Here is a 15437-nt window from a genome sequence, read left to right on the forward strand (position 1 = left end):
GCTGAGTAGTAGGGAGACTATAACTCTGAATCGGGGCAGTGCAACGGCTTGCTGACCGTGGGCCAGATGATTCCAAGTCACCTAGCCCCGTGTAAGTAGTGCCATTGATGTCAGGGAGCAAGGCACTACTCAACCCGAGTAAAAGTGGCATGAAGGGGAGAGAAAGGGAGAGGGTTCGTAAATATGAGCAAATGCAGCCCCCAGGTGTGTAATTGCTCAGTAGCTAAACCCTACAATCCTTGCTCAGGCGGAGCTGCTATTGGAGTTAATGGGAGTGAGGGCTGCAGGCCTAAGCCCCGGGGAAGAGGGAAGGTCCCGCGGGGGAGGGGGAGTTTGGGTTAAGCCTTGACACCTGGGAGACGGGTGCTCTCCTCTCGCTATCCTGTGCGTGTGCAAGCAGCAGCGCTGCCCGGCGGGCACGGGGACAGCGGTGACGCCAGAGCGGCGGAGGGTTCCGGGTTCGACCCAGTGCCCGGGGGGCGCTGCTGGGGCAGCAGCACGTGTGCGCGCCGGGGCGAGGGCGGGTGGGAGGCGCAGGAGCAAGTCCCGCTCTGCACGCTGCCCGGTAAGCTCACCGGATACCCACGCGAGAAAACAACCAATGGCAACATGCAGCTCCCGGGGCTGCAGTAAACACGGTCACAGGCTCAGCCCCCCGGCCCCGTGCTGTTGCTGCACCCTTGGCCCGGCTGCCTGCAACGGCTCCCTGCACAAGTGCAAAGCAGCGCCCGGGGCGGGGTTGTATCGCGTGCTCCCCTCCCGCTTTGGGAAACCAGCACCCCACCGGGGTTCCTCTTTGTGAAGTAGTTTTCTCTGGGTGTGTGTGAGGGGCAACCAGTTGCACGCCCTAAAGTGAGGAGAGTGGTTACTTTTTCCCTTGCCAGTCCCCCTCCTCCCCCTCAATCCCGTTTGCTCTCGGTTGCGGTGTGTGGCGAAGAGGGGGAGGGAGAGCCGTGGAGGGGGATGTCCTCTTGTTTTGCCGGAGGAGCAGCGCAAAAGGGGAACCTCGGCTTGAAGAAGGGGCGAGAATCAACAACCCGGGAGCAGCCCGAACAGAAAGGTAGCGGCGTGTCCCCGAACCAGGAGGTGAGTGTCGCTGCTCCGCTCCGCTCCCCTTCCCACGTCGCCCCCTGTGTGTTTGTGTGTGCGCGCCTCGGGGTTAGTACTGAGCCTTGTTTTCTTCTTTTTGAACCGGCTGCCGCGAGACGCGGCAGAGATCCCCGGGAGCAGCGGCTGATGGCTCTGAGCCCTGCTGGGCACCGAGACCGGGGCTTGTCCAAACCCAAGCGAGTAGCCCCCTTTCTCTCGGCAGGGGGAGAGAACCTCGCTGACTTCTGCTTGCGCCTTTGGGCAGCAGCTCCGCTCCAGGTGACCGGGGCTTGCGTTTCGCTCCCACCCTCCGATCTGCTCTCCCTGGAGCTGGCTAAGCCCCGAGCCATGCGGGGGTTGCCCCGTTCCGATGCAGTTCGCTAGCCCTGGGCTCTGTAGCCGGAACCGCAGAGCGGTGACGCTGGTATGAGTGTATAGAAGGAAACTTACCAGCCTTTTCTTGTCACCCCCTTAGCGCCGCTTTGCAGGCGATTTTATTTTTTTCTTTCAAGGAACCTCCTCCCCGCCTTGAGGAAGTTTTGTGCTTAGTAGTCAGTGAGACATACGCGGCCGAGTTTGGGTGTCATCGCTGCTAGGGCAGGAAATGTAGAAGAGGTGGTCAGAGACTGAAATTCAACGAGTTTTCTGGAGGTTTGTTGTGGTAACTTGACTAGCGAATCCTGCCAGCAACCTGAACATGCAGCATGAGTTTTGTAGGATAACAAACCTTGGGGGGAGGGGGGAGTTTCCTTAATTTATGGCAGCTTTTGTAAGAACATGCTTAGCTTTCATCACTGTAAAAACGCAGATGGTTCAATCTGGTCTGGAAAATATGCCCTTTTGTTCAGTTGTACATCCTATGCCATGCAACTTCCAAACTCCCTCCTACCCCCCCAGACTCTGGCAGTATTTAAATCGACTTTCCTTTCTTAATAAAGAACGTTTACTGTTTGCAGCTATTAGAAAATATCTGCTGTGGGACCGTCTCGTTTCACGCTGGCAATAAAATAAGGAAAACATCTTAATTTCTGCAGCCTCTTTCGCAGTATTTGGAGGGAGTGGGGACCCAGGGCTCTCTTGTTTTTGTTTCTCTCCCATTTTCTTTCTCTAAGGGAATATAGATATGAATGAAATATTGGTTTTCTTGTGGTTTAAAGCCAGACCCAACCGTGTGTTCTTCCTCCCCCGTTCCCGCTAACTCTCCACTGTAGACGAAGACACGGGAATCGTAGCCCTAACCTAGTGGGGTCTAGTTGTTCCGCCTAGGTGCATCAGCACCGCATGCAGGGGCTTGTGTTTTGGTTTGAAAGCACTTCCACGTGGAGGAGAGTCTGTGTGTGTTTGTACTTAATCTAAGGTGGTAACAGGATTCTCCGTGTTTAAACCCAATGGGCTGTTGGCCATTAATTTGCCTCTCTGGCTGTCATTACGGACACTTCCAAAATCTGATACCTAAGAAAAACTGCAGGTTAGATTTCACATTAAGGACTCGTAGTTCAGTTTTGTTTCTCCTCTCTCTGTCTTTTTTTGACGCGGCACATAGCATCCACTTAATTAATAGAGAGGGATATTAGTGGGGTCTGGCAATTAAACCCAAAGTCGCTTTGACTTTTTATTTTTAAGCAAAGGCGACTGTTTGCAGTGCTTATGTTTGTGTCCACTGCGGTGTCATGCAGTGTAAGGGGTTAGGTGACAGCCAGTCTTAAGCATTTTTAACAGAAGTGAAAGAGATCCCAGGATAGAGTCGCTGCCAGTCAGTAATTGGCATCTAAAGTTTCATTTACATTTATGAAACTGACTACTATTAAAAACCAAGTAGATACATTGTTGTTTTTCCCTAATCCTGTGAGCAAGATTCAAAGGAAAGCACAAGGAGATAATTGTGTGTGTGTGTGTGTGTCTAGTAATAGATATTTTGCATTGCATAGATCCGATTTAGGTAGGGATATCTAAAAAAACAGAGCATTTTAGGTCATTTGAATTTAAACATTTTAAATAATGAAATTGTTTTGCATTGAAATCCATATAGATTTTAATGTAAGGTCTGATTTGCACATATAAAATAGAAGCAGTAATATATGCAGACTAATTAAAATATATTTAACAAAGTAATAGACAATTCAGAATTACATTGACATTTACTGAGAAGAATATTTTCACCATATACAGTTATAAATGAAGTATTTTTATCTGATTTCTGTTCTCAATTTGATGCTATCTTTCACTGTATTATCTATATCTTTTTATGTATTAAAGATTTGGATATAGCATAATTTCAGTTTCCAAATACAAGTTAATAGTGTTTTGTTGTATGTTCAACATTTTTCTTTGATTTCTTAACACAACTCATCACTTCTTAGTGACCATGTAAATCAAAATCTTAAAATCACTGTAGACTTTCCACTTTTTTTTCCATGCAGTGCACCCATACAATGCTGCAGAATGTTGATCTTTACATACCTACAACTTATGTTGTACTATAAGTGATATCAAATAAATGGAAATACAAATGGACACCTTCCACCCCTTCTTCCAGTACATTTTAACATTTAATGTTATCAGGGCTAAATCTAAAACAAACACATTTTAAAAAAAAATCTTTCCTGTTTTGTTTTCTGAATGCTGGCATGTTACCAACTATTTTTTAATTAATTGTAGTATCTTAAAAGGAAAATACAAGATGAAAATGTCAAATAGTTACTTGTTCAAATGATATGTGCACAGTTATAAAAATAAATGTTAAAATATATATCTTTTGGATTGTTAAATTATAGTATTCTATTCAGTTGAATCATATGCTTAGAGGACTCTTTTATGCAGTAATGTCTTACAGCACATTACTACTCTTCTGCAATATAAATTTATTCTGATATTAGTGACTGAGAGATCATGGACAAAGTTATAGATCAGGTTCCCACTATCACTGAGTTCCTGTGTTACTCATACTACATAAAATGTATTGTGCATGACCATTTGAAATACAGAAAGACAATGTCCTATTGCACATTTTCAGCCTCTGATTCAAGCTTTGAAAGCTACTGTTAAGTTGTTTGGTCTTGTGTACCTTAGTTTTACTTGACAGTATTATAATAAAGAACTTTATGTATCAGAATTTGGTTGAGAATGGGCAAAGATAATTATGCACTTTTGACAAGAGTTGATTGTATTGAACAGTGTTCATTCTATTTTTCAGGTAATGTAAACTACTTTTTTCTGTATAATATGAAATTCAGTCCAGGAATTCTCCCTCTCTTACCCCCCCCCCCCACCCCAAAAATTATATCTGTCAAGTGCTGTAGAAAGAAAATACTAATTATTTATGTGTTATCTTTTTCTGTTTTGAAAGTGAGGATTTTATGAACTCTGGGTAAAACCAGTCTCCCTTTTTATAAAGGATAGTTTATTCAGTGTAGTTCTACATTGCAGCTGCTGATCATATTTCATAGAGCTGTTAAAGCACTTAAAACCTAAAATTAGGTACTGTCTGGTAGTAAATATTTCAAATCACTCCTGGAAGAAATAAATAGAAAAGTGTGCTTTCAAAATATGACATTTTTAAGTCTGTAATCTTACAAACGCAATCATGCTTTGGTTTTATTAAAAATAATATGCTTACAACTTAAACTATACACACAATGTGTTTTTAATTTTCTTAAGCTCTTCTGAACTATCACCATATAGAAATCTTAAACTAATTGTGTATGAGACCATAATTAGGTATTTTGATACAGCAGACAATGCTTGAACAAAATGTACCAAGAGGCATCCAAATGAATTTCTAACATACCTGTATCTCCACTTATTATTTCTTACTGGGCTTAGAAGTGAAATGCATATTCAGTTGCTTGTTGACATGAAAGTTTATGTAGGGCATTTAATAACAGAAAGTATAAAACTTACTTTTTTTATACAGACCCTGTAATCAGCTATTTTATATAACTGTATTCAATTATTATATTTTGCTTTTGTTTTATAGTAGGTATTTTGTTTTCAGTTTGGAACATGGCGCCAAGCTCACCTTTCCATTCATAATAATATAGTTTGGATTATCAAAAAGAATGTAACCCAGACAGAAAAAGTGAATGATTTGCAGATAGTTGTCAAGTGTTTTTAAAGCTTTATAAAAGCCTAGCAATAAACCAGGGTTAGTAGCAGCACCACATGCACTAAAATGCCTTACGATGATGCCCTAGGTTTTACTGCATAGTTTAATGTTCCCTGTGTTTTCTGGCCATCTCAGAGTACACGTTTATTGTGACTGCAGAAACAATTTATTTCAATTAATAAATGTTTTAAAAATTGTGCAACAGAAAAGCAGCTCAGATACCATGTGAATTAAAGATGATGTTTAACATTTTGATGGTTGTTTTAAAAGTTTGTAAGTAAATGTGAAAAATGTGGTATTAAAAGCAGTTTCATGATAGGCAGTTTTCTCTTTTAGTTTTAGATATTGTATAAATGTGAGTCCAACTGTAACCTTTCCTGTCATTGAAAAGCGCTAATTGATCTTGCGGACCCTGACATAATAATATAGTTTGATATTTGAAACCATTCAGCTTTGGCATGGCCCTTTAATCACCCCTGAGATTTCAGACATGGTTCTGCTGAAGACATAAAACTATTCCCCTTTTTGAAATCAAACAAAATGGTTTTTAAAACTAAACTTTGTATGTGTTTTCTTCCTTTTGAAATCAGTGGGTGTTTTGCCTGCCTAAACTCTGAACCTGACTGTTTAATTAGACTTTATAGTCTGCAGTTAAAAATACTGTTACTTGTATTTACATGTGTTTTATAATGGTGTCATTTTAGATATTAATATATAGAGATAGGTTGTTGGGTTTTTTTGTGCAAGAGATTTTTGGCCAAGTCCATACTTCTATCTGAATATCAAATTAAATCAGAAGTGCTTAAAGAAACCTGGGTCCATCTTACTTATAGCAATGTGAAAGCTCAAATGTGAGGAGCACATATCTGGTGAGTATAATCTTCATTTTGTTTGGAAAGCAAGTTTATTTAATATTTGCATTTTGAGTCCATATTATAAATTCTTTTTGGCAATATTACTTGGGACACCCACAGGAGGGGACTCAGTCTAAAATAGCCATTAGACTCAAAACCTGAGAACTGTACTGGGCACATGTTCTACCTTTTGCTTAAATATTAAACATTTTATGTTTTTTCTTAATCGTGTATTAAAACAGACTGGACATTTCTGCACAATCTCGTCACTGAGCGTTCATGCTGACAGGTTTATATATACTACTTGTCACATTTTTTCAGCAAAATGGCCATGGCTAATGGCAGGCTCAAAATGCCAAGTATAAGCACTTCATTTTCAAACTTGTCATAGTGTTGTATGGCAAGAAATGATTCCCATAAGAGCTTTCAGAGCTGTGCTGAGCAAGGTCAGTGCATTTTTTCTGTTTAAATTCCTACTCCTTAGGAAAAGGGGGAAAATCTTTGTGATTCCATACTGGGCAGCTATTGCTAGAAGTACAGTAGAATGAGTAAGTTTATGGGAAAACGGTTAATTGGTGATTGTGTGTTGCTTGAACATCACTTCTTGAGCAATTTATCTGTACAACAATGGAAGAGTTCTGTAGCTCTGTTTTGATTGCCTTATACTGTGGCCAGAGAATACACTTTTTTGTAATTTGTCTCCTCCGTTCATTATAAAGATCTTTCATAGACACTGTCACCCACAAAATACCTGCAGATAGGAGTAATTTCATACCTTGATAGCTCTCAACTTTTTTACTTGAAGGTGAATATATATTTTAATTGTCAAATTAATGTAATATTCATAGCATTACATTCTGATGCTAACCTGAGAGGACCACTTACATTGACATTGTCAGCAATGTAAAGAATTACTGCTGCCTTTTTTTTAATTGGGTTGAAGCAGAGAGTAAGTATTCTGCTACTGACACATCTATAATTAAACCACAAAAATCTGCATCAACATATCAGTAAGGGTCTGACTGAGACTACAAAAGAATAGAAATACAGAGTTAAGCTTGAAACTTTGAACAGAATTCTGCTGGTTATATGCATATAACTCTATTGAAATCAATGCCTTTGCATGGATGTAACTGGAAACTTGATTTTAGCAGATCCTCGGCTGGTGTAAATCAATATAGCTGTGTTACAATCAGTGGAGCTATTCAGTTTATATTAGTTGAGGATCAGACCCTCTATCTTTATCTTTAACTCGGTCTCCTATGCCTCAGATATTGTCGTACACATGTGTAAGGTTACATGCACAGTTTGGAGATTTCTGTTATATCTAGCCAGAACAAAGCAAGTTAAAGATAAAGTTACAGTCAAATCTTTGAATTTTCTCCTTTTTGGGCTTTTCAGACTTATGAAGGAATATTTTGTTTTAATAATTTTTTATAATAGTATTTAAAAGAGCATAAAAGGGAGAACTGTGAGCCAATTACATCTCCGGAGCATTGGCTCCATTAAACGTAGTATATCAACTGACTGTTTTCATTTGTTTTAGGTTATTTTTGTGTTCATGGAAGTGAGCAGTCATAGAACAAAGCATAGGGTAGGTGGGTTATATGCAAATTTCCTTGCCAAGTTCAGTCAGTGCATCTCAGACCCAACCTGCTATTCCAGTTCTGGTCCTCTCAAATGCAGAGAATAATAATTGTGCTAAAAACTATATTGGTTTTGTGACCTGGATAACTTTTTTCTAGGTAATTCATTTTCAGTTTTCGCCTAAACTTACAGTAGGTCTCCATAGGTGAAATGTGAAGGTGGTAATCCATTCTACTGCCTATATTAATATTTATTCTACAATGGTGTGATATAAGGAACTGATAGTCTATCATGTTAATCTTGGTTAGTTAATATCTCTTTCACCTCTCAGCCAGATGATTATGTATTCAATTACCATACCAGGAGTTGGCCTAATAGCCGCCTCTGCCACTTTAGAGCAATAATATTGGGTGTGACTGCAATGAAAATGGTAATGCCCTTCAGATGAGTTTCCAACTGCAGACTCTCCTACTCATTTCTTGTAGCTATTTAGATGGGTATTAACAGTTAGCTTGTTTTCATATAAAATATTTTATACTTAAGGTATGTACTATTCTCATTTCTCTGGGGGGTAGCTGGTACAGTAATCAAATTTTGGCTTAGGCCACAAGTGAGATTGAACTTGGAATGCTCTACATAATCCCTGATGGATACTTAAAACTACCCTGCAGTTTTGGGCTTATTTAGAAATCTATACTCAAGAAGTCACAATTAGAATAGAGCTCACAAAAAGTTGATCTTTGAGTACAGATTTATGCAAAAGCCACGTTACACAAATGAGAACCAGGCCCCAAATGTACCTGTGTGTGTGTGTGTGTGTGTGTGTGTGTGTGTGTGTGTGTGTGAGAGGGAGAGGGGGAGAGAAACCATTTGAAAATCTCAATTTAAATTTAAGTGAAGGCTATTCTATCCTTTCTGCATCAAAGGTCAATGTGAAAAAAATGTTCAACATCCAACACTTACTGATATTTTTATTAAAAATTCTTAAAAATTAGTTGGCACCCTAACCATTCTGTTATTTTTATTCAGATTATTCTCCGATGCTTCCAGATTAATTGGCTATTGTAATAGAAATGATAAATAATGATTTCCCTCATTTCTCCTCAATTTCTCTAAGAAACAGCCTCTGTTCTTCAAGAGTGGTTTCAACAAGAATTACTTATCCTGAGATTGTTTTTATACACAGATTTTTACATTTCTGATTGTTTAACGCTTCATAGAGAATGGAGCACCTTTATTCCCAGATCTACTATTTCAGGGATACTGTCAACTTGTACTCTAATACAATTTTTTAAGTTAAAAATAGTTTAGTACCCATAAACCTGAGTACCCCTTCCAATTTTTGTGGCTTTACAATCACATTTTCCTATATTTCAAAATATTTTCTTTGCTGCTGGTCTGTTAAAGACCCCCACAAACAACTGTGGAACCTGACTATTTAGGGGAAGAGTGAAACTGACTGTATGCAAAGTGTGGTCAAATGCTCTATGTAAAGAAACTAAAAAGGAAAGCAGAGATTTTTTTTTTCTTGAAACACTTAATTTCAAGTGATCTTTGGTGTTACTTGTAACAGTAGTTTAAAAAATGTACATGTTCATCAAAGTCAGAGGATATTACTGTTGAATACCCTATTAATATTGTAGTATACTGCTTGAAACAAATTGAATGTGTTCATAGTATAATAAGAAGACTTGAACATGAATATAAATGGTGATTTTTTTCCTTAAGTTAGCCATATAAAAGTTTGCTTTTGTTAGAGTTCATATCTGTTTGGGTTCCATCACAGTTCCAATATGACATGCTAAGGGTTATTATCCTAGAAATAATTACATTATCATTGATATTATGCAATCTGAGTTATACATCTGAAGTACTATTTGTTTTGTTTTTAAAAATTTGATTTAAAAACTTTGAACAAAATCATAGATGTGATTATTTTTTTTTTTTTAAGTTGATTGTGTTTGTTTAAATATACAGGGTATCCAATGGTTATAATGGTTCTTTTCTCAGGGGCCTTCTTTAAGAAGAAAACAAATGTTTACCTTATAGTTATTTGTTTTCAGTTATTTTCCACACAAAAAATAATCAAAATGCTTCAGAAAGTCACCAAAATATGTAATTTTTGTAAACAAAACAAAACCATTGACCCACAAGAACAAAAATAACATAAAATTAATATTTCAAATGGAGTTTTTAAAGTCTTGTCTTTTTGCTTCTCTGCATTACTCATTCCTGAAATTCAGCTCATGGTTTTTCTGCATCTAGATATAAAATAAATGTTGTAGAACATATTATTCATTTGTAAATTAGATTTTTTAAAAAATTTTCAGGGGGAGACCAATGGGATTATAGATTAGATTTGGTTACAAGGAGTCTGGAAGAACTCTAGGAAGTAGCCTAGGACTGAGGAGACCCAAGTTCAATTCCTTACTCCACCCCAGACTTATCTGTGTGACCTTGGGGAAGTCACTTAGCCTTTCTGTTCCTCACCATTTGTAAAATGGGGATAACACTTCCCTATCACAGGAGCTTTGTAAGGATAAACACATTAAAAGATTGTGAATCCCTTTGAGATCTACTGATTAAAAGTGCAATATATTATAAGAGCTAGGCACTGTACAAACGAAGAACAAAAAATAATCTCTATCCCAGAGAGCTTACATATGAAAGCATCAAGGCATTGTTTCACCAAATGTAAACATCATGTATAGTTTCAATGCTTTGGTAAGATTTCTTAAGAGATTTTTCTACCTTGCCAGCATCTTTTTCACCTGTCTTCTGCTACCATAGTCATAGACAGCAAGCAAAACAATATTCTATTGGCTTGCATCGTCCAACTTTACACCTCCCCTGTGCTTGTATTACATATGCAACTGATGTATGGACCTCACTTCTTCACACTCATTGATGACATTGTTACCAATACTGAGTTAATCTGTTTGCATTCCTATTATTGCTGCTCTACCAAGGGGCAGCAGATTTCAGAGCCTTGCAGGTCAGTTAAGTTCAGAATCAGTGATACAGAATATGGATTTTTTTTTTTAGCTTAATTTGTTTAATTTCTCTCTATCTCTCTAGATATATATCTATATCTACGCGCACACACACGCACACACACACACACACACACACAGAGTCGTTGAACAGAGTTAGTCACAGACAGAACACAAGCAATCACCTCTTTCAGAAAACTCAGCCCAAACACCAATGCTCAGATCCTACTATGCACCGGAGCAACGGACTCTAATTAGAGAGATGAAGGCAGAGAGCAAACTCTCTTATTATTTTCAACAGCTTCCCTCCTTCCAAACAAACTGGAAGTACAAAATTAACAACACAAGCATACAATAAGGCTGAATACTGCTTGCACATTAAGAAAGAACTTGTAAGACTATGTGTAACAATACCATGTAGTTGCGCACTTTAACACTGCGCTAATAATTAATTAAATTTTAATTTCTGGAGTTTGTGATGCAGAAAAACTTGGTGGCATGAACTATATATTTACTTTTATTACCATATTTCATTTTCTAGTATCTGTTCACATGTCTGAAAAGGAAAGATGGAAAAATTAAGAGGCAAAAAAAGATTCATGGGACTATTTTTGTAGGGAGAAGGCAGGGAGCATAGAATACCATACTTAAATTACGGTTGTAGCAGGCTTCTCTGTGTACTTTTACATTCCTGACAGTCTTACTGTAGGAAGTTCCTTTATTTCAAGGTGTAGGGACAACACGATTACTCGTCTGTTGGCTAGCTGCTGGACTCCTCCCATGAGAACAACTACCAGGAAGCAATAGTAGGGCAATTCCAGACCTCCATTTACCACACAGCCTTGAGGACACCATTTTTCTTTAAAATGCACCAGAATAATTGTAAATCTTTCCTAACTGGCTTTTTTCCTAATAACTTTTATTTTTACAGTTGGAAATGCCTAATTCTCCCTCTCAGGAGGGTCATTCCTCAGGTGTGTTAGCTAAACTTACTACCCCATTTCAGCATTTGTACATGTTCATATACACATACATACCAAATATTAGTTGTATAGGAACAGGATGGCCAAGCAGAGCCCAGGGAAGTGTTCCTCCTGCACTACCTCCCTTCAGACACTTATGAAGGAGGATATATGCTCGTGTACCCAATATAAGTTATCTGTTACTGCCTTTTTGAAGGCGTTTATTTATGCAGGAAGAGACTGGGTTTCTCTGTCATTGTGTAGGTCCCACAATGTCTCCTACACTCCCTCCACATATATACTAACAAGATGGTATGCTTCACATCTTTTGTTTTATTTTTAAGAGTCACTGGACAGATTCAGGGGTTAGCAGGGCTTACTCAGATGAAATAAGCTCTCTACTAAGTCCTTGGCATGATACCTTTTCCATTCAGTTGCAGGTCAAAGTCTAAATAGAGGGAAGAATCTCAACATTTTGCAAGTCATTAGTAGACAGAGAAGTGAGTGTTGGAATTTGTTCAAAGAGCTTCACAGAGCTTTCAAACTCTTTCAAGAGAAGATTCCCATCTCCACAAAATTCAAAATGTCTAAAATCAGAAAGATCTGAAGGATGCAATATCTCATCCTCTAGGAATAGGAGCAACAAAACAAGACCTGTAAGAGGAAGAAAGGAAAGGAGAGTATTCTATATTAATCACAGTTCCCAGCACTTGGAAAAAATTTAGCAGACTCACTTCCATCAGCTTGAATTCAGGTGGTGAAGCCTGCTTACCCTAACTAATCCTAGGGTTCTCCTACAAACCTGTTTTCTGCCCCCTGCAGGAATCCTTATCCTTCAAGGAACATTGAAAATACCACATGAGGTAAATCTCACTGCATTTCCCGTGTACTTTCTCTCCATATATTGGTTTTCCTCAAGAGAGCAGCATGTGCCTATGTTATCAGACTGTCATGACAGCAATTTTTTATTCTTTATCAATTATTTATTATATTTAAAACATTTAAAGTTCTTTAGTGATTTATTCTCCTTTGCAATTAGAAATAGTATCTCATTTTGTTGTAGGGTTGTTTTTAGTAGGGTCAGCATTTCTTTCTACAAAATACAGCATGCACACTACTCAAAGGGAAAATATAAAAGTTAAGCCTATAAAATTAAAAAATGTTTAACTGCAAGCTATCCAAAACCAGCTATTCTAAGGCTACATTATGAGATGCTAAGAGTCTTTATAAGAACACACTGTAGAAAAATTAACATGCTTTCTACTCTTGCTAAAAACAGGAAAAACAGACAGCAGGACACTTTGGGTGGGATTTTCAGAAGGGCTCATCTTTGGCCTAATGTTGCTCCATGGCTTCTATAGGAACAAGGTTAGGCAGTCACTGAGCACATTTGAAAATCCCATCTTTTATGCATACATTTAAAGAATCTCCATGTTGTGGGTAGAAGAAGTGCCAGAACCCCTAACAGTGTGCAAAACTTAAGTACCCAAAGTGAAATCCTGGTCACTTGAAATCAAATAGTTTTGCCATAGACTTCAGTGGCACAGGATATCACTCTGAGATTTGAGAGAGGTTGGAATATTTCTGGAGAGACAGAGAAGACATAGGGGAGTAGGATGAGCAGTGCAGCACTAGGCATGCTTTGAGAAGCCAAACCAGAAGAGAGAGCTGGAATTGAACTTTTTTTTTTCTTATTGTTAATTTAATTATTAGTCAAATTAAAACCCAGGAACGGGGCAATTTTTTTACCTCCACACAGTGTGTGGACATGGTTTAAAGTGCAGGTTGGGAAAACAACTGATCATATGTACAAGCATTCCCAGGAGCACCAAGATATGAAGAGTTTAAAATAAATAAAAAGCTTCTATAGTCCTTGACTTCTAAGACATTTTAACCGGCTTTAATTATTGCACATGCTGGTCATGATCATGCAGTCATTACTGGAGACATCAGTGAGAGTTTTGGCTATAGCTTTAAAGTAGTGTTTTGTTTGTCAAACTAATCTGTTTTTACTTCCAGAATTTAGAGATGATAGCTATTAGGTTTTTGTTTCCACAAAATCCTTTTCTCTCATGAAGTATACCTTAAAATTGTTTGGAATAAATATGACCTGTTGTATTGTGTCTTGCTAGTCGAGTTTAAAATGGGGAGTGAACAAAATAATAAGATTTATTATTGGTTGGATTTAAAATAAGGCGGGAATGGTTGAAAATAACAGCTTTTTTTTCTGTTGGGCAAGAACACACTTTTTTTTTTCCTTTTATGATTGTCTTATGTAAGAAGAATTTTAGTCAATAGTAGGCAGAAAAAGATTCTATTATCACTTTTTTAATCTACTACACTCAATACCAAAACTATTGTTTACATTACTTAATATTTGTCCCAAACACACCGCTTTTATTCCACCTAAGACAGTTCTCCCTCAAAATTACTCATCCTATTCTTCCTCTGAACACGATGCCATTGGAAACTCTGAGAAAGCAGCATGGTGCTTTTCTGCCCCTTCAAAAGATTCTTTTACAGTTAAATTGTTATGATGGAACAGCGTTTTTTAATTTCATTGAATAGTATTCATTGCACTGGAATACACAGCTTCAGTGTCCAATGAAATCAAAAGCTTTGAGTTGCTTCATGCACTTTATTTTCATGAATATTTTCTTTTAACACCAGGGTAAGTTAACATTACAATAAGTCACATATATATCATATATAGTATACAGACAACTTGGTTAAAAAACGCATTTCCAAGTTAGGACATGCCAAGGTGTGATTGCCTGTGCATCTTTAATTCCACCTCCTGTGCATTCATTCTGTGCACTGAAGAAGGCAGGTCTTACGAAAAAAATAGTATGTGATCATGTAATTAGAGTATATCGTCATGTCTACCCACAAGGGTATTCTGCCCTGAATAGGGAATTATTCATTCCTCGTTCTCTTCCCTAGGGCTCTCATTAATATACTATCTCAGTGCCTCACAAATATTTAATGAAATTATCTCCTTATCACCCTTGTGAGATAAAAGTGGATGCTGAGGTATTCTCCTTAATTTACAGATGGGGGAGTTGAGACGAGCCTGAGGCTGCACATTGGAAGAGTGGCAGAGCCAGGATTAGAATTCGTGCCCTTCTTACTTCTGATGCTGTTAATTTCTGCAGACCAAAGTACCTTAATTCTAGCTCCCATTGACATCGGTTGCAGTTGAGTACTGTGAACTTCTGTATCTCTGTATGAAGTATCTCATGTTGGGCACTCAGAAAATGAGGAATGCACAGTTCTAGCCACCTGTCAAACTTTTGTATTAAGTGGCTTCCTCAGCATCAAATAGAAAGTCTGTGGAAGAGATAAATCTATTTGTGGCTATCACCTGCCTTAATCATAAGACCATCCTTTCTCTTTATTTATTTCCCTGTCTTATTCTCTACTCACATTCCAATTTCTAGAGCAAATGAGGCAGTGATCCTACAAACAGACTAACTCACTACATAACCCTTATTAATTCCCAGAGCATCTATCCCAGGGGTCGGCAACCTTTCAGAAGTGCTGTGCTGAGTCTTTCTTTATTCACTCTAATTTAAGGTTTCGCGTGCCAGTAATACATTTTAACATTTTTAGAAGGTCTCTTTCTATAAGTCTATAATATATAAATAAACTATTGTTGTATGTAAAGTAAATAAGGTTTTTAAAATGTTTAAGAAGCTTCATTTAAAATTAAATTAAAATGCAGAGCTCCCCGGACCGGTGGCCAGGACCCAGGCAGTGTGAGTGCCACTGAAAATCAGCTCGCGTGCTGCCTTCGGCACATGTGCCATAGGTTGCCTACCCCTGAATTCTATCCTGTGCACTGAAT

General features: G+C 38.3%; 1 protein-coding gene across 19 annotated transcripts in view; it reads left to right on the plus strand.

The window, feature by feature from the left end:
• The first annotated feature begins 432 nt into the window (after positions 1 to 432).
• Positions 433 to 15437, plus strand: part of EYA4 (EYA transcriptional coactivator and phosphatase 4) — a 228788-nt gene continuing 213783 nt past the window's right edge. For 13 of the 19 annotated variants that reach the window (XR_010599666.1, XM_024113338.3, XM_024113337.3 and 10 more), the window contains exon 1: positions 581 to 1086. Coding sequence is in view for 13 of the 19 variants with exons in the window: in XM_024113338.3 (XP_023969106.1) it covers positions 964 to 1086 (123 nt within the window). In the remaining 6 variants the exon portion in view is untranslated. Of the gene's footprint in view, positions 1087 to 14646; positions 14788 to 15437 lie in introns of those variants that run through there. The other 6 variants (XM_024113375.3, XM_065588676.1, XM_065588678.1 and 3 more) reach the window with 4 other exon arrangements.

Source organism: Chrysemys picta, chromosome 3, assembly GCF_011386835.1.
Source record: "Chrysemys picta bellii isolate R12L10 chromosome 3, ASM1138683v2, whole genome shotgun sequence".
Lineage (NCBI taxonomy): Eukaryota > Metazoa > Chordata > Testudines > Emydidae > Chrysemys > Chrysemys picta.